The sequence below is a fragment of the Actinia tenebrosa genome, unplaced genomic scaffold (assembly GCF_029948245.1).
Source record: "Actinia tenebrosa isolate PJP-AT-01 unplaced genomic scaffold, QUT_ActTen_1.0 PGA_scaffold2__45_contigs__length_23673736, whole genome shotgun sequence".
NCBI classification, from domain to species: domain Eukaryota; kingdom Metazoa; phylum Cnidaria; class Anthozoa; order Actiniaria; family Actiniidae; genus Actinia; species Actinia tenebrosa.
Window position 1 is genome coordinate 4,527,403 of NW_028292579.1, and position 24,832 is coordinate 4,552,234.

The 24,832-nt window shown below is 36.9% G+C and overlaps 3 protein-coding genes across 4 annotated transcripts in view; 2 read left to right on the forward strand and 1 right to left on the reverse strand.

The window, feature by feature from the left end:
* Positions 1 to 2,329: 2,329 nt before the first annotated feature.
* On the forward strand, positions 2,330 to 9,649 carry LOC116289588 (uncharacterized). The gene is made up of 11 exons (XM_031696537.2): positions 2,330 to 2,560; positions 3,165 to 3,275; positions 4,041 to 4,126; positions 4,884 to 4,947; positions 6,260 to 6,398; positions 6,724 to 6,862; positions 6,987 to 7,171; positions 7,397 to 7,479; positions 7,566 to 7,634; positions 8,228 to 8,320; positions 8,968 to 9,649. Exons 1-11 carry the CDS (start codon positions 2,477 to 2,479, stop codon positions 9,082 to 9,084), a joined length of 1,170 nt encoding a protein of 389 aa, XP_031552397.2. The 5' UTR covers positions 2,330 to 2,476; the 3' UTR covers positions 9,085 to 9,649.
* A 46-nt stretch (positions 9,650 to 9,695) lies between these two features.
* On the reverse strand, positions 9,696 to 16,774 carry LOC116289618 (Fanconi anemia core complex-associated protein 24). The gene is made up of 6 exons (XM_031696570.2): positions 16,639 to 16,774; positions 14,910 to 15,052; positions 13,962 to 14,111; positions 13,180 to 13,324; positions 13,060 to 13,091; positions 9,696 to 9,785 (listed from the first exon to the last, which is right to left on the reverse strand). The coding sequence occupies exons 1-6, from the start codon at positions 16,745 to 16,747 to the stop codon at positions 9,696 to 9,698; spliced, it is 669 nt and encodes a 222-aa protein (XP_031552430.2). The 5' UTR covers positions 16,748 to 16,774.
* A 113-nt stretch (positions 16,775 to 16,887) lies between these two features.
* Positions 16,888 to 24,832, forward strand: part of LOC116289572 (beta-catenin-like protein 1) — a 10,926-nt gene continuing 2,981 nt past the window's right edge. Inside the window, exons 1-14 of one of the 2 annotated variants that reach the window (XM_031696526.2) lie at positions 16,888 to 17,008; positions 17,475 to 17,636; positions 18,409 to 18,515; positions 18,845 to 18,984; positions 19,499 to 19,596; positions 20,294 to 20,387; positions 20,882 to 20,973; positions 21,276 to 21,348; positions 22,104 to 22,162; positions 22,420 to 22,568; positions 23,395 to 23,527; positions 23,742 to 23,790; positions 24,133 to 24,311; positions 24,652 to 24,789. In XM_031696526.2, coding sequence (XP_031552386.1) covers positions 16,979 to 17,008; positions 17,475 to 17,636; positions 18,409 to 18,515; positions 18,845 to 18,984; positions 19,499 to 19,596; positions 20,294 to 20,387; positions 20,882 to 20,973; positions 21,276 to 21,348; positions 22,104 to 22,162; positions 22,420 to 22,568; positions 23,395 to 23,527; positions 23,742 to 23,790; positions 24,133 to 24,311; positions 24,652 to 24,789 — 1,503 coding nt within the window. In that variant the 5' untranslated portion in view covers positions 16,888 to 16,978. Of the gene's footprint in view, positions 17,637 to 18,408; positions 18,516 to 18,844; positions 18,985 to 19,498; positions 19,597 to 20,293; positions 20,388 to 20,881; positions 20,974 to 21,275; positions 21,349 to 22,103; positions 22,163 to 22,419; positions 22,569 to 23,394; positions 23,528 to 23,741; positions 23,791 to 24,132; positions 24,312 to 24,651; positions 24,790 to 24,832 lie in introns of both variants that reach the window. The other variant, XM_031696519.2, reaches the window with a different exon arrangement.

Below are 24,832 nucleotides of genomic sequence, written 5' to 3' on the forward strand. Positions count from 1 at the left end.
CATGGATGTTTCCTGCAAGACCTAGACCTTAAGCAAAAAAAAAAGAAAAAGAAAGAAAAAAGAAAAGAAAAAGAAAAAGAAAAAAAGAAAAAAAGAAAAAAAGAAAAAGCCGCTCAGGATCTTGTGCATAGTTCCATAGAACTCTGAGGAAAAGCAGCAACGATTTTTTTCCAAACAAGAGAAATCGCATACAATTTTTTAAAAGATTTTAAAGTAAAAGATATTATAAAAAAACTTTATGCGGAATTCGAATTCAACTAAAAAACGGATATGTAGTGTGACGATTTTAAGATCGCACATGTCCATCTAACATAACTAAACTGACAAATAAGGTAAGAAAGGATGAACGAAAAAAAGAAAGCAAGAAGGGAAGAAAGGAGAAAAATGAAGGGGCGACTGTAGTAGACAGAATGGGAGAAAGAAAAAAGGAAATAACGAGAGAAAGAAAATAAAGGAAATTAATACCTCTAGATCAGCGCTTTCCATTGTTATAAAACTCTACGGAAGTGTTCGAATTTAAACCCTCCTTACCACGTTATGCTTACGTGTGGGACGTTAGCATTGTCCTCAACTATCTCAAAACATTTCCTAAAATCACAGAATTAAGTTCGAAGACTCTGACCATGAATTTAACTACGCCACTGTGTTTATTGACGACACAACGATGTCAGACTGAATTGGACATGCAATTCATGCAAGTTACCCAGGATCGATACATCTTTACCATAAGAGACACACTCAAAACCTCAAGACCAGGCAAATATTTGACACCAATCGAGCTTAATGCACGGTTATGTGTGGTTGAGCATATCAAATGGTACATTAGCATGACGAAAGCGTTGAGGTAAAACCACACGAAGTTAATGATAAGCTATGTGAAACCACACAAGCCAGTAAGTTTAACTCAACTTTTGCTACTAAGTGGACCAAAAGTGTCATGGGAGCGGCAGGAATTAACATTTCAACATTTTCTCGCAATAGTGGGAAAGCCGCTTCGGGAATTACCCTAAAAGATATTCTCAAAGCGGGTGGATGATCAAATGAACAAACGTTTGCCAGATACTATAATAAGCGACCAATATCTTTGCAACTCCGACCACTCAACTTCAGCTCCATCTACGCATCTCTCCTTCGGCTGTTTCTAGGCAAGTCTGGCGTGTGACCGATCCAACCCCATTTCCTTCTTCTTATCTGCAGAGCCACTAGTTCTTCTCCTGCTCGCCTCCAAAGAAGCTCCTAGTTTGAAACTTTATCTTGCGAACGTATCATCAACCCTTCACTTGACACTTACTGAATGTTGGTATAAAAAAACTGAAAGACTAAATGAACCAGGCGCTTCATCGTTTCCATACCAAAATAAGAAACATGTGAATCACCTTCTCTCACTGATATAACTGGATCGCAACCCATCATCTAGAAAGCCTGTTTCTTGCCACTTAATGAATGTTGGTGAAACAAAAATGAAAAACTAAATGAACCAGACGCTTTAGAGTTTCCATACAGAAGTTCTGCAAACCACCTCCTTTCATTGAATGTGTAGCTACAGGTTCATTGTGTTACGCATCAAATCGTCTTGAAAACAATCTTCTGAAAAACGTCTTTACAAACTTTAATAACCATTTCTGTGAACAGCATTGATAGGCATGTTCATCACCCACTCATTGTTTTCAACGAAGAAATGTCCAGATAAAGCCTTCAAAACTGCAAAGCTTTCGCTTTAAAACTCTATAGGAATCTTCCGGCGAAATTTTCGAATTCAAAAGAGAAGAGATTAGTCCCGATATTTTCGAATCTGAATGCAAAAAAATTTAAGAGAGGTCGGTAAAATGATGAAACATTGCGACCACAAATTTAAAATTTTAACTAAATATTAGATTGTTTTTTTTTTTTTGTTTTTGTTTTGTTTTTTTTTTTTTTTTGTAATTTAAAAATTTTAACTATCACTTTTTGTCATAGTGTTTTATATTAACTACATATTATTTTGAAAAAAAAACGCAAAAACATTAGCTGGCAACGACTTTTCGATGTAAGGTTCTGATATGATTCATTAGTGACCACAAGTCGAAATAACCAGTACTAACTATATTTTATACATAAAGATTGCATTCATAAATTTTTTTTTCATGACATAAAATATGATTCAGTAATAACATAATGATAATGATTCTAAAAATATATATGTACAATTTGTTTTACCTTCAATCTTGCTACGCACATCTATTCCGTATTCCAATCCCGAATTCCTTTTATCCATTCGTAAATTCCAAGTTCCAAAATTCCAATTCCTATTTTTCCATCCTTGACTACCAGTCCCTCACGGTGTTTACCCATAGTCCTTTTCGTGCTGTGTTTCAAGATGGCGGACGAGGTTGACTTGACGATGAGTTGTAAACAAACTTTATCAAATGTTTCTTCTTTCTAGTTTGAACGAGAAAAATTGGAAAATAGGAAAAACTTAAATTTCGAACATATAACCATGGGTATTAGAGATAAAAAGAATAAAAATGCTAATCAAAACGATTCAAACGGAGCGACTTGGGTCCATCAGTCCCTCGCACAGGTGAGCAAAAATAAAACTGTCAAACTTTTATTTTCCAAGAGTAATATGTTTGCGGTTTTATCGACAATTAATAGATAGATCTTTAGAATTTATGCATGTTAATACATACTTTGGTAAGTTCATGTAATGCTATTAAATTTGGACAACTTTTATAGCTAAATTTTCTTTATTGCTGTTTTTCTTTTGTTTTTGTTTTTTTTGCAATAAGAGGAGCACCTTCGAAACTAACACCTATTTATACAAAAAAATAAAAAATAAATAAATAACCCGTTAAATGGACAGCTAGTCCTCACAACTTAAATTGTAACGCCCATGTTTACTGAAACGAAGCTATTTACTATAAAACAAACCTCTATTCAGTGGACTACTTTCATTAAACGGACTGACAGGTATAAAGGTCCCGAAGTAGCGGTTCGTCCCGAAGGTGTCTCCTTAACCTTAGCATTTTATCGAATTTTTAGATTGAAGCAAAATGATCAAAACCTTTTTGTTTTTGCCATGGTGCAAGGGCCAGGCTTCAAAATCTTTTTTAAGGTCAGCTGCTCCTTGAAATATTTCAAATATTTTAATTTTGAAGAATAATAATCTTGAATTTTCCACTTAGGTCAAGATCAAGGTGATGAAAGGTCATGCTGATGATGTCAATTCCTGTGAATTCTGTTTTGATGACTCCAAGATCGTTACGTCATCCAATGATATGACAATCAAGTTATGGGTGAGATGTTGTCTTTACAATACAAGCACCACAAGCACAAATACACAGTACTCATTAGTTAACCCATTCGAATATTTTCTCACCTCTGGCAGCTCAGGGTCAATTCTTAGACTTAGACTCGGCATTAATGTGAGTAGAATATGTCTTACTCGTTTTTCTCCAATTTTCCTCCCTCAGCAACAACTGGCTTGCTAAATTACGATTCCATCTGTGAGTTGTCTGTGCCCTGATTTTTATCACCCCTGAGATTGTTTCAGGGTTCAATATAATTTGAAGGTTTTATGATTGTACATGTATGTAGTATTGGTACTATCTGTGCTTGAATATGGCATTATGCATAAATGCTTGCATTGTAATTGTAATCCAGGCTCAAGCCTAACTAGATTCAAGAAGTACTTACCACCACCCCCAGAGGCATAAACTCTTTCTTATAGTACAGTCATACAGTTGATACTGCCTGGGTTTCCTGTGGAAGGATATGCCTGTATTAGTATTTTTAAGAAATGTCCACTGAGTTATAGGTGAGCTTGGTTGGCTACCAAATGTAGGACAAGACTCAAGAGTCATACAATTAAAAAAGCTAAGATTTTTAAGACATATTTGTAAATTACATTTAAAAATGTCTTTAATTGGTAGTACACTATAGCTGTGATTCAGCATTTTTTTTTTCATTTATAAGTGGTATATAGGATAATGTTGATCAGAAAATCTATTTTGCATTGGATGTAACATAAAAATACTTTATTCCCATTTTGTTTTATATAGGACACAGTGACTGGAAACCAGCTAAAAACATATAACGGCCATTCATCTTTCATAACAAGTTGTTGCCCAGATTCAGAAAATAGAACGTAAGAATAGGACTGCATTCAGTAGGCTGTTTACATGAGTAGTGTCATATACTAAAACTACCAGAATCCTTTGCACACTTTCTTTTGAACAGTTAATTATTAATAAACCCTTTTAGCTTGAACATGATGTTTGCCCAAACCTTCTGTTATTCCCTAGAATACCATATCTTTAGTTTTGAATGAGAAGACACATGAATCTTATTCTCGATAAAACAGCGTATGGTCTGAACGAAACATAGTTAATAGAGGTATGGTCTGAAATGGGGAGAAAATTATGCCCAAGCTAAAAGGATAGAAAAAATATATAAATTTTCGGAAAGGAAAATTTATGAAGCATTCTGGTTTTGGTATACAGTATTAAGCTTGGACTCAATGTCAATTGAGTTGCAAAATTCCATGTACCATCAGGGTTTAAAATGCATGGAAAGGGTGGAAGAGATGATTTGTTTAGGTCAGTGTGGACTGACCCACTATTGGAAATTATGATAACCCTTAATAAAGTGAAGTAGTGTCAAGCAATCCCAACACAATGGAAAATAGAGGAGAGTTATGGGAGACAGCAGAGGACAAGGGCCAGGAACATTAGCACCCCTTTATACTATTGAAGTAGGCCTGTATACTACACTCTATGTGACAGCACACTGTGACAGAATACATGTAGTATACTACACTCTGTGTTCCCAATTATGCCATTTAAATAATGATCACTATAATAATTATAAATCATTGGTGAATCCCATTTCAATTTTTTTTCCAGGCTGGCATCAGGAGGATGGGACAAAAATCTGATTGTATGGGAGGCAGAGACAGGACAGATTTTGGTAAGGCAATCTAGTATTTATTTCTCTCAACCATAAGAATAGCCATAAGCTACCATGTTGCTCCAAGCTATGTTAATTTTTCTGATATCTAGTCAATCATCAAGTTGAAAACTTACTCTAAGACAATAAAACTCATTTAAGAAATCTTGGGTTTACCAGGAAAGATATCTTTATTATTTAGTATAGTTTTAGGCTGGAATATAGTTTCTTATGCTGTGATTAGTTGAGCAAAAAGTGATTCTGAGATGATAATAACTGCTCAAGTGGTGATTCTGAGGTTTTCCAAAGTTTGCCAGAATAAAAGTTACTTTTCTCTGATATTCAAGTCTAAAATCATTAATAATTATTCCCCTCAGGCTCAGGGATTATATTTAGCTTGCCGCTAAAAGACTCACAGGTTGATAAACATTCCACTGATAATGACTTCACCTTCTGCAAATAATTGTTAAATAACACACTTATATAATACTATCATTTTGACTACAAGTGAGTGAAAAATTGCACCTGTTAACAGCCAATAGCAGTGTACTTTAGTCATAAGCCCCTGTTATTCATACATGTATGTATCGCCGTAGTGATGCGTCGTTGCTTGTCGTCTGTATCGGTAACGTTGCTTCTTCTGTATTGTGGCATTGCTGTGTTGTTGCTTATGTATCGTTGCATCTTCTGTATCGTGGCATTGCTGTATCGTTGCTTATGTATTATTGCATCGTCTGTATTGTGGCATTGCTGTGTCGTTGCTTATGTATTGTTACATCTTCTGTATTGTAGCATTGCTGTGTTGTTGCTTATCAATGTATCATTGCATCGTCTGTATTGTTGCATTGCTGTGTCGTTGCTTATGTATCATTGCATCTTCTGTATTGTGGCATTGCTGTGTCATTGCATATGTATCATTGCATTCTTCTGTATTGTTGCATTGCTGTGTAGTTGCTTATGTATCATTGCATCTTCTGTATTGTGGCATTGCTGTGTCGTTGCTTATGTATCGTTGCATCTTCTGTATTGTGGCATTGCTGTGTCATTGCTAATGTATCGTTGCATCATCTGTATTGTTGCATTACTGTGTCGTTGCTTATGCATTGTTGCAACTTCTGTACTGTGGCATTGCTGTATTGTCGTATTGCTGTGTGGCCGTATGGCATGTTGTGTATCAGTGTATCACAATACAGGCCACAATACAGCAAAACTCGGGTCCTAAAATGTGACAGGTATATTAACATTACAATGATTTAACTTAAACAGGAAGCAAATGCTATACTTTTTTTTGTGTCAAGGAGTATACGTGAACTAAAGAATGCTTTAATCTTAGTGGAAAGCTGTTCATGAAGGAATCATCACTAGTTGTCATTTTTCCAGCGATGGGAAGTACCTAGTGACTGGAACTGACTTGGATTTTGCTATCTGTATATGGGATGCAAGGGAAGGCACTTTGATCAAGAAACTCATAAGTAAGTCCAACAAAATAAAGTAAAAATTTTGAGTGATTATCAAATAAGATAATCAAGTTTCAAATTCTCTGTTGGTCAGAAGGAAAAAAAGAATTAAGGATGGAAACTCTCATGTTACAGCATATGACTGATCATGCAGAATTCTCTAAATTTTATTTTATCCCAATCTGGAAATCTTAAAGATTGAAGTTAAATTTCCGCCATTGCTAAATTTATTTTGTGATAATTTTTTTGTTATGTAAAATGTCTCATTTTCAATAAGAAATCCTAGGCTTTTAAGGTGTACCAATTAACTAGGACATGTTTTATGCATCTTTGCATACAGATCACAAGAGTACAGTAACGTGTTGTCGCTTTTCACCTTTTGAGAACCGTATTTGCTCCACATCAATGGACAAGACAACTAAAATTACCGATATGCGCACATTTAAGACCAGCAACAGTAACATCACTTTACAACTTGGGTAAGTAATGAACAATCATTCAAAATGTGCCATTGAAACTTGGCATGAATAAGTGTACAAACTGCAACCTTGCACAGGGTAATGTAGATGTCACACATAATGAGTTTTTGATTTTTTTTTACAGGGGACACATAAATGTGATTTCGTCATGCTGTTTTTCAAGTGATGAACACCTACTGGCAACAGGATCGTGGGACAAATATATCCAGCTTTGGGACGTGGCCACAGGGGTCTACAGAACCCAGGGACCAATGACCCTATCAAAGGGCCATGAGGGGTCTATCAGTGCTTGTCAATTCAGCAAGGATGGTAAGTGTGGTTAGATTAGACATACAGTAAGACATAAAACATAGGACGAAGCTAATGAATATAAGGATAGAGGGATGGAAAAAGTAATAGGATTAACTGAATGGATGGATGGGTTGAATCCATTGCTTTTAAATAATTTTCAGAAAAGGCCATGGTGTGGTTCACATGGTACTTGTACATGTATGTTTACATATCTTTTCAAAAGAAAACATTGAATTTTTTTAGGGAAAACTTTGGTGTCATCATCATACGACGAGACCCTTGTCATTTGGGATGTGGATAACCTATGTCAAAAGTTTGCATTAAAAGTAAGTAAAAGTTACTGAAAAATGGAATCTTGGTTCAGCTATGTTCTGTTAGTAACGGAATTCTTAATGAAATGTGGTATTTTTAGGGTCATTCAGGATGGGTGAATGATTGCAGCATCAGTCAAGACCAGAAATGGGTATTATCATGCTCAAAGGTTAGTGTCCTGGGTCCTAGTGTCCAATATAACTTATCAATCTAGCATTTTGATTGGCTATGCTATAGACTTTATGACTGTCTTTTAATGGCAACCTAAACTTATAGGAAAATAATTTTTGACATTTGCCATGAATGTTCCAAAAGTTAATGATTATTGTTAGATGTTGGAGGGATATTCTAGTATTTGCTTTCTGGCTAGCTTGTTAAATGAATAGTAAATAGGGAGTACTGACCCTTTGGGCCACTGGTCTACTACAGCTATGTCAGAATATGATGTATATTATTATAATTATTATACTATTATAATTGACATTGCTACTTGAGAATCAGAAATAGAGTAAGCTGCTAATACACTGCCTATCACTGCTGTATTGTGGTTCCAAGAGTTGTTTTAATCATTGATTCAAGTTCATTAGCTCCTGTGCTTTGAGGGTTTTTCTCCAGGTTCTCTGGTTTTCCACCCTCTGCAAATTTAAGTAGATGTAATTAGTGGCCACTGCAGCTTTTTAGCCACAGGTTATTACATGTACCTGTAAGTGTTACCCTCGCAAAACAGTGAGGATATTGTTATCTTATTTTATTTGTCATTAGGATAAGACAGTTCGACTGTGGAACATAGAGTCTAGTGATGATATACCAGTGGTTCTTGAACACAGGAAAAATATTGGACTGCGCATCGTGCAAGTATGTTACCATTAAATTCTGGTGTTACTATCACTTGTATATAAACTATAGGAGATTCACATTTGATTGCAAAGGAGAAAGCACAAAAACCTATGAAGCGATGTACTTTTTTATTTACTTTACTTTGAAAATCCTTGAAAATGCAAACTACATGTAGTAGATTAAAAAATAGAAGTGGGAAAAATATGGAAGGGAAATCAAAGCAAGCCTTGAGACACATCAAAAGGTTGAATGAATCAAAAATGCATGATTTCTACATTAACACAGTCCCAATATAACTTATTCTATATCTTGAGCTGAATGTGACTTCATAGCCACCATGTAGGTTAACTATTAATAAAAAGATACCCTAACCAGTAGTTTTGTTAATTCTCTTATGTCATCCAACATGGCAGCCATGTTTTTTGCCCTGTTATTTTCATGGGTGGTGATGTACTGTATTCTAACTATATTAGACTATAAAATTTATATACTATTAAGCTAGAATTTAACTAACCTTAGTCTATAATTTTACTAAACTTATAGTATATTAGCTAGAATTTTACTAACCTGCAGTAAATACTGACTGTAAGCCTGGATATTTTTTTCTCTATTGATAAAGCATAAAGCAAAAGTAAGTCACTCTATGAATGTTTTTTTTTATACAGTGCCAGAGTTGCAGCAAGCCATTTTCTATTGCACAGCTAGAAGAAGCAGACAACAATAAGTTCTGTGTATTTTGTCGTCTGGAGCACCCTTCCATGTACGAACCACCTGTTACTTAATAATATTTGACAAACAGACACAAAAGCTTGTTGTCCAAACTGTTGTGATCCTTCAAGAGCTTATAAGAATAAAGCTCATAATCTACTAGCTATACATTCAACAGTCCTTTGTAGTACTAGTCTATTACGAAAGATGAGAATAAATATATAGTGTGCCTGTTTCCCTTCGACTTCCTGTCGACACACCCCTATGAGAAATTACTTACTAATAGGTTATATCAAGGGTTATCAATAGACCCATTAAGCTTACATGTGCATAATGCTTTCCTATTTCAAACTTGATGCTAATCTTTTAAGAGTCGCACTCTTTAAATTGTTTTCCATTAATAAGATGCACCATGAATGTGATTCAAACAAATAATGCCCTATTCCTAAAGGGATGATGTGCACGTCTAAAATAGGAAAACAGTTTGCTCCAACTTTAAAGATCTAATATTATTAAGCATTTCCAGTAACACTATTAACAATTTATGTAGAAATGATATTTTAATATGGAATCAGTCTTGTATTTACATGATTGTACTTATTCCTATGAGTTTACAAATTAAAAGAAATTTTAACATTATACTTTATAATTATCATAATTATTGTTTAATATTTTTACCTTTTAATTAAGACACATTTTTACTGTTATGAAATGACTGATGGAAAAAGTTCCTGACATGTAAAGCACTTGATTTGCCAATAATAGGAGACATTTCCTATAATAAATACAAGCAAAGAAGAAATTCAGATATATCTATTGACATACAAGTACAGTGATTTTGCTCTACTGAAAGCATGCAGTATACTCTGAAGTATTCTCTGGACTGATCTACATCAGGCCATAAAGACAGGCCAAATAGGCTTTCCCCATACCTGTAGGGTATCAGTAGGTTGTCGGTAGGGTATCAGTAGGTTGTCGGTAGGGTATCAGTAGGCTGTTGGTAGGGTATCAGTAGGTTGTCGGTAGGGTATCAGTAGTTTGTTGGTAGGGTATCAGTAGGTTGTCAGTAGGCTGTTGGTAGGGTATCAGTAGGTTGTCTGTAGGGTATCAGAAGGTTGTCGGTAGGGTATCAGAAGGTTGTCGGTAGGGTATCAGTAAGTTGTTGGTAGGCTGTTGGTAGGGTATCAGTAGGTTGTCTGTAGGGTATCAGAAGGTTGTCAGTAGGGTATCAGTAGGTTGTCTGTAGGGTATCAGTAGGTTGTCATAGGGTATCAGTAGGTTGTCGGTAGGGTATCAGTAGGTTGTCAGTAGGCTGTTGGTAGGGTATCAGTAGGTTGTCTGTAGGGTATCAGTAGGTTGTCAGTAGGGTATCAGTAGGCTGTTGGTAGGGTATCAGTAGGTTGTCAGTAGGGTATCAGTAGGTTGTCTGTAGGGTATCAGAAGGTTGTCGGTAGGGTATCAGTAGGTTGTCGGTAGGGTATCAGTAAGTTGTTGGTAGGGTGTTGGTAGGGTATCAGTAGGTTGTCGGTAGGGTATCAGTAGGTTGTCAGTAGGCTGTTGGTAGGGTATGTAGGTTGTCATAGGGTATCAGTAGGTTGTCATAGGGTATCAGTGGGTTGTTGGTAGGGTATCAGTAGGTAGTTGGTAGGGTGTCAGTAGGGTAATGGTAGGGTGTCAGTAGGTTGTTGGTGGGGTGTCAGTAGGTTGTTAGTGGGGTGTCAGTAGGTTGTTGGTAGGGTGTCAGTGGGTTGTTGGTAGGGTATCAGTAGGTTGTTGGTAGGGTTTCAGTAGGTTGTTGGTAGGGTATCAGTAGGTTGTTGGTAGGGTATCAGTAGGCTGTTAGTAGGGTATCAGTAGGCTGTTGGAAGAGAATCAGGTGAGTATGCTATTTGTAGAGTATTGATAGATATCTAGCTAGGGTATCAGTAGGCTGTTGGTAAGGTATCAGTAGGTTGTCGGTAGGGTATCAGTAGGTTGTTGCTAGGGTATTAGTGGGTTGTTGGTAGGGTATCAGTAGGTTGTTGGTAGGGTATCAGTAGGCTGTTGGTAAGGTATCAGTAGGTTGTTGCTAGGGTATCAGTAGGTTGTTGGAAGGGAATCAGGTGAGTATGCTATTTGTAGAGTATTGATAGGTATCTAGCTAGGGTATTGGTAGGTTGTTTGTAGGTTGTTAGGTTGTTGCTAGGGTATTAGTGGGTTGTTGGTAGGGTGTCAGTAGGTTGTTGGTAGGGTATCAGTAGGCTGTTGGTAGGGTATCAGTAGGCTGTCTGTAGGGTATCAGTAGGTTGTCGGTAGGGTATCAGTAGGTTGTTGGTAGGGTATCAGTAGGTTGTCTATAGAGTATCAGAAGGTTGTCAGTAGGCTGTTGGTAGGGTATCAGTAGGTTGTCTGTAGGGTATCAGAAGGTTGTCGGTAGGGTATCAGTAGGTTGTCGGTAGGGTATCAGTAAGTTGTTGGTAGGGTGTTGGTAAGGTATCAGTAGGTTGTCTGTAGGGTATTAGAAGGAGTATTGGTAGGTTGTCGGTAGGGTATCAGTAGGTTGTCGGTAGGGTATCAGTAGGTTGTCAGTAGGCTGTTGGTAGGGTATGTAGGTTGTCATAGGGTATCAGTAGGTTGTCATAGGGTATCAGTGGGTTGTTGGTAGGGTATCAGTAGGTAGTTGGTAGGGTGTCAGCAGGGTAATGGTAGGGTGTCAGTAGGTTGTTGGTGGGGTGTCAGTAGGTTGTTAGTGGGGTGTCAGTAGGTTGTTGGTAGGGTGTCAGTGGGTTGTTGGTAGGGTATCAGTAGGTTGTTGGTAGGGTGTCAGTAGGTTGTTGTTGGGGTATCAGTAGGTTGTTGGTAGGGTATCAGTAGGCTGTTAGTAGGGTATCAGTAGGCTGTTGGTAAGGTATCAGTAGGTTGTTGCTAGGGTATCAGTAGGTTGTTGCTAGGGTATTAGTGGGTTGTTGGTAGGGTGTCAGTGGGTTGTTGGTAGGGTATCAGTAGGTTGTTGGAAGGGAATCAGGTGAGTATGCTATTTGTAGAGTATTGATAGGTATCTAGCTAGGGTATTGGTAGGTTGTTAGGGTGTTGATAGGGTATTGATAGTGTATAGGTAGGGTGTCAGTAGAGTGTGGATAGGGTGTTAGTAGGGTATTGGTATTTGCAAGGTGTCGGTAAGGTACATGTATTGGAAGGGTGTTGGTAGGGTATTGGTAAGGTGTTGGTAGGGTATTGCATGGTTGTTGTTCAGGTGTTTGTAGGTGTTTTTAGGGTGATTGTAGGGTGTTGGTAGGGTGTTGGTAGGGTGTTGGTAGGCAAGATTTGCAGCCCTTATGTGCGACCTAGCCGACTCCAGAGGTCTGTTATTTCGCCTTCCATCAATCAAATTTAGGACAGGATGAGTGCATTCCTTGTAGTTCCGATCACAAGCAATAAATATTCCTGAGACTCAACAGCCATTTTCCCATTAGGAAATAGGTTATCAAGTGGCAGGAATACAGTAAAAATCTGCATGAAAGAATAAGTGGATTAAGAACACTCAGGCTGAAATTTGGTCAAAAAAGTACCATATACACGTACATAAGAACACATTCAGCCTGAAAAATGAATTGTTCTCATATAAAAAATTGTTCTTATAAATCTAAAAAATTGTTCTCATATAACAAAATTGGCCGCCAGTTAGATTAGAATAACCAACTAGGGTACAGTACTAAGTAGATCAATATATGTAATATTATTGCCTTGATTAATACAGTCAAGGTTAGTTCCATCCATTAGTTAATTAAAATGTGCTTTAATGATTAAACAATTTTAAGAACACCTTAAGAACATTTTCAGGCTGATTTTGCAAAAAAACACTGATATAATATAAGAACAAAATCAGCCTGAACCCCCAAAACCTGACAGTGTTCTTTTATGCGGGTTTTTAATGTATTTATAGTTCATGACCTGAACACACTCAGCTTATTGCAAATGATTGTTGGAGGCCAAAATGCTAGACATCTGGAGTTGATTAGGTTGCAGATACATGAAAAGGGCTGTAAGAAAGATCAACGCATTGGACATACCTCGATTTTTGCTTTACTTAAATCCTCAATACCTAAGAAATCCAAAAAATGTTAAGAAAATTAAATAAGAATAAAAAAATCTGAAAAGGCACACTATTGTTTATCATGTCACTCATTTACTTTTGAATTTTTTGAGAAGCTCCAGTGCTTTCTTTTCCCCAAGGCCAGGTATTGCTTGAACTGTGTTTAATAATGCCTTGTCTACTGGCTGTGGCTTCAGTTTGATACGATATGGGTTATCTTGAGGCTTGTATTCAAGTTTAACCTTGAAAAATTAAAAATGACAAAAATAAACTACCTTTAGAAAAGATGTTTTCAAAAGGATTCATGTGAGAAATTGGAAATTAAATTAATGAAGTATTTTTCCGAAACGCAGAATGGGAACTAAAAAAATGAAACCGAACCTCTTCTCTTCAGAAAGTGTGCGGCTAGAAATGCAGGTAAAGGTAAAGGTAATTTTTTTTCCTTCAATAATGTAGGGAATGTTTGCCCCAATTCTCCAGAGAAAGGGGCTTATGAATAAAGGACTTGAAGGTGTACCCTTTACTCCATCCTTTCATAGTAATTTGAACCTTCATGCATGACCTGTGACAACCTTACACATTTGTTTTTTCTCTAGGTCATATAGCAGCTGCACATTTCCCACTCATACAAATTCAACTCAAATACTGAAGAAATAGAAAAAAATGCACGAAGGGATTGGTAAAACACAATCTGAGAAGTGAGGGGAGAAGCATGAGTTATATATGGTGCTTTATATCTACACACAACACTGCAAATTTTTTTTCTTCCATAAAATATACATTAGAATAGCCAATATTTTGGATAGGAATGATGACATAGAAGTGAGAAATGAGAATACACAAGATTAATAACAGCTATTATGAGCTTTTCTCACATACCATTTGTGCAATAATCTTTGCTGCTTCTACGTTACTTGTCATTGGAAGAAGAACAAGAGATCTCTCAATTACCACAAATTTTTGAAGACCAGTAAAGTACTGTTCACTCAAAGGGGTTCTCTCTGATATAACAAGTACCTTTGGTGCTGTCTAAAATACATAATGACTTGTGAACACATCATCAATCTTTAACAACAGTTATTACATTTAAGAATAAATACACAGGTGGTTATTGAAAATCGTGCATGCTGATTGGTCAAGAAACTCATATTGTCACACGATAATCACCTCCAGAAATAATCCAAAGTGGCGGCCAGCTGCTTTGCTGCTGTTACCTAATTTAAAATGTGTCTATTATCTTCTTTTTTTCTTCTTTTTTTTGAAAAAATCACCTGTGTATTTATACTAAAACAATCATTCACCCCAGGCTCAGTGAATATCAGGAATAATAACCTCAACTTCACTTTGTTTATTATTCCCTGATAGTCACTTCGCCTTTGGCAAATAATTATTAAATATTCAAGAGGAGATTTAGTAGTACGGGGCACAGTGGTAATGGATAGAGAAGACAATGACTCAGTACATTCCTCTCTGTTTTGTAAGGAATTTATCTAAACTATAATATTCTTAGTTTGCTTTCATTCCCAAAGGATTAAAATAACCAAATTCATGACCACCATGAACCAATAAGGAACACGTGCAATGCAGGGCATGAGAGTAGTTTTCTACAAAAAGAGATTTTTTTCTAAACTTCAATGTGTGGAAAAACATATAACACACGTGTGGAATGCTTTTCGACACTTATCAATCATTCTGCTTATCCACAATTCTGGACACAGCACATATTGTCCAATCACTAGGTTTATTCTCCTGATAATAGTCACCCTAAGAGAGGCGGATATGATAAGGATATTTTCTGGAACTGCATTTACTCATAAAAAAACATACCTTAGAGATCTTGAGAATCTTTGCTTTATAATCTAGACCACCTATCAAATCAGCTTCAGTCAGGTATACAATGGCTATATCATTAGATGCATAGAAGTCTGCCATGCCCATACTATCATCATACAACACTTTGACATGTTGTTCTGAAACACAAAACAAGAACGAAAAATTGGGCTTCCTGTGGTACTGTGCTTCATGTAGGTTTTTAAAGCTTCAACTGTAATAGAAAAGCACCAATCAATGTAAGTCCCATGGTGGGGGATACTGTATTTGGGCAAGTGGTGGGGATTTGATAGCAAATATGTGCTCGTAGGACGGGAGTTTGATGACAGTCTTAGAGACTCTGTCCAGTGGGTTGGGATATTCGATTTAAGAGTTTTGGGAGGCCTGTGGTAAGCAAAATAAAGGCATTTTAACAAGAAAACTGTGTTAGCCATGGAATACACCGGAAAGTGAAGAAATGAAAACCATAAATGCTACTTAACATACAGTATGACTACGTTTCTTTTCATTCACATCAAAAGCTTTGCTATTTGAGCATCTGTTGCCCGGGGGGGGGGAGGGACTCTCTTGAAAAGTGGGTTGGGGGCTCAACGGATGGTTTTGAAAATAACCCTAAAAGGTACGCATAAATTAACTGAGATACTGATTTCAGACCCTAAAAGGTACGACCACATTTAAAATAACAACATTTCCAACCATTATATTCTTGTATGACGTTTGATATTTTTCAAAACGAACAAATCTGACCCTAAAAGGTACGGAGTCAGCTGGGAGTCAGCCGGAGGCCCTAAAAGGTACATGAGGTCTCATTTTTGACCCTAAAAGGTCCTTCGAGTCCCCCTACCCACTTTTCAAGAGAGTCCCCCCCCCCCCCCCCCCCCCCGGGATCTGTTGTCATGATAATTGCCAATTTTTCTGCATAGGTTACTGACCCCTTTGTATATTCACTCAAATATAAGCTTAATCTTGCCCTGGGTGGGAACATTTTATGCTATTTGATTGACAATTTTCTCTCCACCTTTGGGCATTTGAAATTTTTCAAAGCATTTTTGTCAAACCCCACCCCTTGCCCAAATATACCCCCCACCCCCATGGGACTTACATTGATAGGTGCATAATAACCTTGAACCGATAGATAATCTTACTACATGTATCAGCTGGAACTAAATAACCCATATCCATACTGTTATCATACAGTATTTTGCGTTCTTTAGAAGAAAAAAGTACCCCAATGTCCTTGGCGTAAACCCTAAAGGATATCCTGTACTGTTTTACAGGGGGGAAAACGGATTCCCAAAATGGGAATTTGTTGGGAATTTTCTTGAATTCCCAACAAATTCCCATCCAATTCCCAGAGAGAACGAAATTGGGAACGTGGCACTGATTCCCAATGTTAGTTTGTTGGGAATTTTGTTTTTCTATTGGGTATTAGAAGGAAATTCCCAACAATAAATCCCAACGTTGGTGTTCGAATTGGGAATTCAAGGAAATTCCCAACCATCCCCAATTTGGGAATCCGGTCTTTTTTCTCCTGTGAATTGGTCGTTTAAGAATCAAAAATCATCCTTACCTGAAGAAAAATATATAATTTCGAATTTAGCTTTAAAAGCAATCTTTCTTACAAGCTAATTTTACATTAACGATAAAAAGAAATTCGAGTTTCGAAGTGTTCCCTCGGTCTTTCATTCAAATTTTGGCGCGAAAACATCAAAGTCGAATTACAAACCTTGAATCGCTCTAACAATGTCACTTCCATGCCATTTTTCATTAACAAGGACGTGTCCGTGTGGAATATGAGGCCTGTGAAGCTTGGGTGTCTTAGAAATAGCAGCCATTTAAGTAAAAATCCCGTCGCTTTTCCAAATTCTTTCAAATATTTTCCCCCTGATGAGTCCACAGGGTTTCAGTCAGCTGATAATCGCAATAAAATACACGCGAATCTAATCTGCGCAATAGACCGAGGTAGATTGGTTCCTAGTAAAGCAAAATAAAGTTGAAGTTTGTGTAAAAAATAGTTTGAAATTTTTTGTTTTATTTACATCTTATGGTAGTATAACTGAAGAAAGATGGATGTAGGGGAGTTAATATCTTTCCAGGTAAGTAGTACGTGCATATGATTCAGTGATCGGAATCAGGGGATTTATTTTATGGACGTGTGAAAGTTCACCTGTCAGGCGAGTGTTCACGTGTTCTTGTTGTGAAGTTCTTAAAAGAAATCCTAGTTTTAGGAGGGTATTAAACACTGAATACACATCCCATGGTCAAATAATTAAGGCTAGAAGGAAAAAGGAAAAAGCACGGGAATTCCTTGAAAAACAAGAGATCTAGAGATCGACTAACTACTACATAGAGTCGTTTAATTAACTTGATGCCTGAGATATTTCCAACACCAACTGTTTTATACGTTGTAGCATTAAAGTGATGTTTTTTATACTGTATAATGAATTAAAGCTTGCTGCCTGTCTGTCTGCCTGTCTGTTTGTCTTGTCTGTCTGTCTGTCTGTTTGCCTATTTGTCTGTCTGTCTGTCTGCCTGTTCTGTTGTGTTCTCATTTATTTACAGCCTGATAAAGGGACAAAAAGAAAGAAAGGGGATGAAGAAGACGAACAGATCTCTTGGAAAAAAAAGATTTCTGAAGTAGAAGCACAGTTTATGGCAAAGGGAACAGAGCTGACAGATGAGGAGAGAGAAAGGATACTCGAAATGGTTGATAATGAGCCTGAGGTATGAAGTCAGTTAATATAGGCAAAAATGAACTAAGTCATTGACTGAGATGAGGATCACTGGAGGTTGATCATTTCCCAATGAAAAGTAATTTCTATATGTATTTCCCATTATCTTGATATAACACAGTATGCATTCATAGCCCAAATCAAGAGATTGTATTCTTTATCTAAGAATCCAATGTAAGTGGATTAAGAGCTTGGCTTACAGTCTCTTTAAGCCTCAAGTCTAACATAAGGGCCATGGAGAGAGAGGGACAGGTTGGATTTTAGCCCTACCTGTACGTTTTTTTTATTTTAGCATTGTGTTACATATGGACAGAGGAAAAGGCAACTTATGTTGTGCTTCTGGTGAACACTTTATTCAAGAGCTGGAACTTATGCATACATACTAAACAGAGTACATCACTTTGGCATGTGCAGTACAGGGGAGGCACTGAAATATTATATTTAATGCTGACTGCTGTTTTGTTTGACTGCAGATGCATGCGCCGTAAAACTATGACTGACAACCAATGTTTAGTGGGGGGCCAGGACCCCCCAAAAAATTTCGTGGCCTGCCCCACCCCCCGGCTCCATCGCCCCTGAAGTAAACTACATGCATGTACAATATATTGAATGTCAAGGGTGATTTCCAATAATAACAATGATTTGGACATTACAAGCTGTAGGCCTACAGTGTCTTAGCCTAAGTTCCAGCCAGCCATTACATTTGACACCTCATACTATTTTACGTGAAAGTTTTATGGAATTTGTTGTGTTTTTTTTTACAGGTTGAAACTTTAGATGTAAGCTCATTAAAAAGAATGTTGTTGTCATTTGAAAAGCGAGTCACCAAGAACCAGGAAATGAGAATAAAATACCCAGACCTCCCTGAAAAGTAAGATCATGTGACTTTACCAATGATTGTGCTTGAGAATACCATTATTTCCTTGTGAAGAGATGACTAGCTAAAAACTAGTGTGAGCTGCGTCGGTGTTTCTAATGAAACAGTAATGATAAAAGGATAAATTATACACCGTGAAAAGACAGTGATGTTTCAGAAGCTAGTCCTTCGTCGGAGCAAAAATATCTCCTTTGCATGAATGTTTATAATTGCCCTTTCTCATACAACAGCCATGTTGACAGGAACAATACATTTTCCCCCACACAGCTTCACCTTCAAGCACTCCATTGTTTATTTATCATATTAAATTCTTGACTTAACAGATTCATGGAGTCAGAGCTGGATTTAAATGACGAGATTCAAAAGCTTCATATCATAGCAACAGCACCTGAATTATATCACCACATAGTAGAATTGAATGCAGTCAATACTATGCTGGGTCTACTGAGTCATGAAAATACTGGTATCCTTTGATCACTTGCAGTATGTCTTGTGTGTAATGCGGTAACGAAGCAAAAAGAATATGTGCTTAGTGTAACAGTATAAAATGACAATATATATCATGTGACAGTGATATTCAATATATGGTACGCAAGACACATCTCTCTCCCCCTGTAAGAACCTGATAAATCTAAACAGAATGTCAGTTATTTTGGTACTAGTCATAGGATCATATCTTGGATACTACGGCAACTAATTTAACCTTGAATTAGCATATAACCATAGGTCAGAGTGCTTCAGCCTAGGTGATAATCATGATGGCAATGATGATGTCCACGTGAGTATTCACGCCAGTCCTGGCATAGAAACAATAGAAACCCTTTTGATTGTTCGCGATGAAGGTCTAGTTGGTTGCATGACTGAGAATCGCAGTAAAACTAAATAGCATCAAGACTATAACCATTTTATCCCATTTCTTTACCTTTTTGTTGCCTCTGATGTGTCATTATCCTTTACCAATTTAATAACTTCTTCAGACATAGCAGTTAATGTTATCGATCTTTTGCAAGAAATGACAGATGTTGATACATTAAATGAAAGTGAAGAAGGAGCAACAGCACTAATTGATGCCTTGGTAAGAACTTTTTACATCAGATATTTTAGTTGACGTCTTATAACTAATAGGCCTTTGCTCAGTTCAGTGAACAAGATTCATTTTGGTTATAGCTTGGGTACAAACAGCACCATGTAAGGTACATGTACTGTATGATTGACAAAAGATGTCCAATCTACACCAGAATACACCTTTTTTGCTATCTCAGAAAGGGTCTATACTAGGATAAGGAAACATGGTTTACAGTCAATCCGCCTATGGACCAACTCGCCCACGCCAATTCGCCTACATATAAAATCATCAATCATGCGTTTGCCAACTCGCCCATGCAAACTCGCCCACATTTTAAAATCACTTTAAGAAATATCTAAACTTAAGCTCAAGACTTCAAAACGCAAACTTTTTATACACCATAACGGACTCGCCTATGCTAACTTGCTAACAAACAAAACAACTCATAAAACAATTTAAATGTAAATGTCAAGTAATAAGGTTGATAAATCACAAACTACATTAAATTAGTCTTAAATATACGGTTAGATATTTCTTAAAGTAATTTTAAATGTGGGCGAGTTTGCATGGGCGAGTTGGCAAATGCATGATCAATGATTTTATGCATGGGCGAATTGGCGTGGGCGAGTTGGTCCGTGGGTGAATTGACCGGTTACTGGAAACATTTACAGTAGTACTTAACACTTTTTAAATTTCTCATCCAAAGCTTGAAGGTCAAGTGATAGCCCTGTTGGTTCAGAATCTAGAAAGACTTGAAGAAACAGTCAAAGAAGAGAGTGATGGAGTATACAACTCATTAAGTATGTTGCAACTGTAATATATCTTACTTATCACCATAACCCCTTCACCAAAGTGTTTTATACATGTTATCAGCACTCACAGTAGGCATACATGTACATAGGAATGAGAGCTCAGCTCTCAGCAATGCAACCCAACAGCAATCCCAGTGAGATACATGTATGTGTCAGTAGAGCTGCTTGTCAATTCTCTCCTGTTTTTCAAGGGTTTCTCCAGGTGCTCTGTTTTTCCTTCCTCTGCAAAAATCAACTTCTAAATTCCATTTGAAAGACAGTGGTTAAGAATAATAGCTAGCAATGTCACTGCTAAATATTTTTAGTTGTTTATTTCTTCATCATTACTGTTATCAAGAGACATTATGCTACAGTAAACTTTATTTAACAAGTGTAAATACATTTAGCCATGAGTTATCTCACAGTTTGACCCTCAAAAATTATGACCCTCACACACCTTTACCCTTTATTAAGCTAAACTAGTGTATTACTTGCCCCCCTAGGTATAATCGAAAATATGACAGAGCTGCGAGACACAATATGTCAAATAGCTGGGGAGCAAGGGCTGATAGGATGGATCATAAGAAGACTCAAAGTACATTTCCCTCCTATTTTTCTATCTTATTTATAATATATACTCACCACTAACCACATGGTGGTTCTTGTGATGCATGTGGTATGAAAACAGGGCTAGATGATTATCACCATTATCTTGATATCCTGCAATACCTTGGTGTGATAAAACATGAGGGAATTTATTAGATTGAAATTGTGCAAACATGCTATGCGTTCTCATAAAGCATTCACTCCAAACAATCAGAAAGAGCTGAGTTTTATGATCATCGTCTATCATCTTATATATAATATATAATTTAACATTTACTTTCTTGTCAACAGCAAAAGCCTGCATTTAATGCAAACAAGTTGTACAGCAGTGAAATATTATCTATATTATTACAAAACACAGAAGGTTTGTAGATCAATCTCCACTGTCTTACTCTCCTCCTGGCAGAGCTTCCTACTTTGTACTTCTCTAAAAATTGAGTCATGTACAGTAAAAGTTATACTGTCTTTTCTGATTTAAATTTGAGAACTCTTTCCTTCTCTGGTTTGAAGAATTATTAAATGGTGACTTTGCTTGCAAGATACAGATTGTTATTTCATGTTGTATGTAAATAGACTCTGATTTGTCAAGAACTGTGCTGTTAATTGGTTGACAAACCACTGCCGCTGATGCCATCCATGTGTGCAATGTGTAAAGAAATGTAAAAAAAACAGCATTGAAAATCACAACAAATTTTTTTCGAATATGTGATAAATAAAACAAATAAAACAGTTTTTTCTTTGCTCCAAAACTACTCATTGTCCAGAGTATGAGAAGCACTTGCCTATGGGTCATGTTCCTCTTCACACTTACATCACTCTTCCCGTTTGCTATATTTATAGACCTCTTGCAGCACACCGGTATGCAGCTCAATTTGGAGGACAACAATAGGTTTTCAATTCCCAGGAAATTGAAATTCTTTTGTTTTGTCCTCCAAATTGAGCTGCTTTGATGTCACATGCAAGAGGTGTATTACTGAATGGGGCGTAGAAAAAAGCTAGCATCTTTATTTCTCATTATTATACTGCCCCAACCATCCCCACCTCTTCAACATTTCTATCTCTCTCATGGACCCTCTCACTCACTCTCATTTTTTGTTTTTTGTTTTATCTTATTATCAGAGAACAGACAGTTATTGGGAGAATCAAATGGAATTGATACTTTGCTACAAAGTTTATCAGTGAGTCATTTTCTGCACATTAGAAAAAACATGTTCTTGTGTGTGTGGTGTGTGTGTGTGTCTTTTGATTCTGCTACAATCAGTTAAATTCACAGAGGTATAAGTACAGTAATTGAATTATTAATTGATGGAAAACCCAAAGATATAAAAGCTACTAGATGTCAAAAAACTGTAATGCTTATGCAAATGATATGGGGGAAAAAATAAAATTTGTGAAAATGGTTAAAAGCAATAAAAATATTCTTTCTATGTTTCAGTTGTACAAACGTTATGATCCAACTGCCTCTGATGAACTAGAGTACATGGAAAACCTCTTTAACTGCTTGTGTTCAGCATTAATGTACAACCCAAATAAAGACCTGTTCTTGAAAGGAGAAGGACTTCAGTTGATGATACTTATGCTAAGGTACAGCTGTGTAAGCAATATTGTACAAACTGTTGCAGACCATCTATTTGAATGTGTTTTATTTTGGATTAGATTCAAGGAAGACAAAATAAGTATGCATATTACTGTACTGTGATACACTGTAAACACCCTGGGAGCTGTACGGCATGAGGGTGAGAGAAGCAAGCTTAGGAACATGAGGCATAGCTCAGTGTTTCTTTTGCTTAATTGCAGTGATTAATTGCGAGTGCTCTACAGCTCCCAGAGTGTTTATGTACTGTTTAATAAACGAGCAGGAGTGTTTTATCGGGTATAAAACACGAGGCGTAGCCGAGTGGTTTTAGACCCGATAAAACACGATCTGCGAGTTTATTAAACGGCTTAGAAAACTCCAGATGTATGTTCTCATATTGTACCGAATTCTTTACGAATTGAACCAAGTTGGATAGAGAAAATCCAAGTTAAAGTTTATGCAAATGAAGACGAATCTTTATCCGATATAAAATCACCTTCATGGTCATGATTTCTATTGTGTTTTCTTCATGAATTATTAATGAGTTTCCTAAATCAAAATACAGAATAAGTAAGAAGATGGACTATGACCTCACAAAGAAGTTCTATATTCCATCCATGGATAATGTGCTCAATGGGATAACGTTCATAAGGATTTGAATGAGAGAATGTGTTGGCTGGCTGGCATCTTTCCATTCAAATCTTCATGAAATTATCGATTTTATATTTAATGTCATTTATTGTGTGAAACTTTGAAACTTTGGGCTAAATAGTTTTAAAAGCTATTGTCCTTATAGCCAAAATATCATTCACTTGATGTTGCTTGAATTATTAGAGAAAAGAAGATGTCTAGAAGAAGTGCTTTGAAAGTTCTGGATTATGCAATGCAAGGCCTGGAAGGAATAGAAAACTGCCAGAAGTTTATTGAGTTTTTGGGACTCAGATGTCTGTTTCCTCTCTTTATGAAGGTAAAAAAAACTTGATTGGTAACCACGAACCAACTAACGAGGAAAACATTTGTAACTACAGTCCGTAGAGCGGCAAATGAATTATAAATCAAAGGCATAGATAGCATGGCTCTCATGATGGTCTTGTACCTTGTTACCCTTGAGATTGAGATAGATGGGTTAGAAGACCAAAGTATTTGCATGTAAATAACGAATGTATGTCTTTTTTTTTTAGCCTCCCAAATCCAACAAAAAGACAGGAGTATCAGAAGAACAGTTTGAAGGTGAGGATTAAGAGTTTTCGGCGCTTCCTGGTCAGGTCTGGGTATCATTGTAGTGAAAATGTTTTTACAGTTAAACAGAAGAAAGAAGCATTCTAGATAGGCAAGGAAAATAGTGCTTTAAAGTCAGGAAGGAAGGAAGGGAGGAAGGAAGGAAGGAAGGAAGGAAATGGAAGAAAGGAAGCAAAAATGAAACGGGGAAAAAAGTGAGAAACAGGCAGACAAAAAAGCATTGACAGAAGGAAGCAAAGAAGGAAAAAGAAAAAGAAGAAGAAAAAAAAAGATAACAGAAGCAGGAAGAAGAGAGAACAAGTAACGAATCATTCTTTTTCTTTTTCTTTCCAGAGCACACTTTATCTATTCTAGCATCCTTATTCAGGAATCTTTCGGGGAATTTAAGAAATCGTCTGGTGCAGAAATTTGTAGAAGGCGATCACATCAAGATAGACAGACTGATGGAACTTCATTTCAAATATTATAAAAAAGTACATGACTGTGATGAGAAGATAGAAAGAGAAAAAGAGGTAACAATAGATCATACTTTATAATGAAGTCTTTCCACGGGGACATTCAAGGCTCTGGAAACACTGCGAAACTGTTTCGCGCGACGGGATTGTTTCTTGTGTCCAGCTTCTCGACCGTAGGGCGCAACGTTTTAGAAGTAGACTGGATAATTTTGTAGCGTTACGCACAAGTTTCATCATGTGAACACGATCTGCACATCATTATGTTCGCAACCAATGAAATGTAAATTGCTCCTATCGCGGCACGGCACAGCTCAGCACGCTCACTGTTTACAGGCGAGATTACAAACTCACCTATACGAAATCTGTAGAACATTGATTTTTCTTTATTATGTTGAAGAAACTCGTTGAGGAGGGCGAAGAAATAGATGAGGAAACAGAAGACATGTTTTACCTCAAGAGACTGGATGCTGGTCTCTTTACACTGCAGCTGATTGACTGCGTCATGTTGGAAGCTTGTTGTTCGGGTGTACCATCGGTAAATAAAAACAACTCCCTAAAGACTAGTAACTACTTTGCAT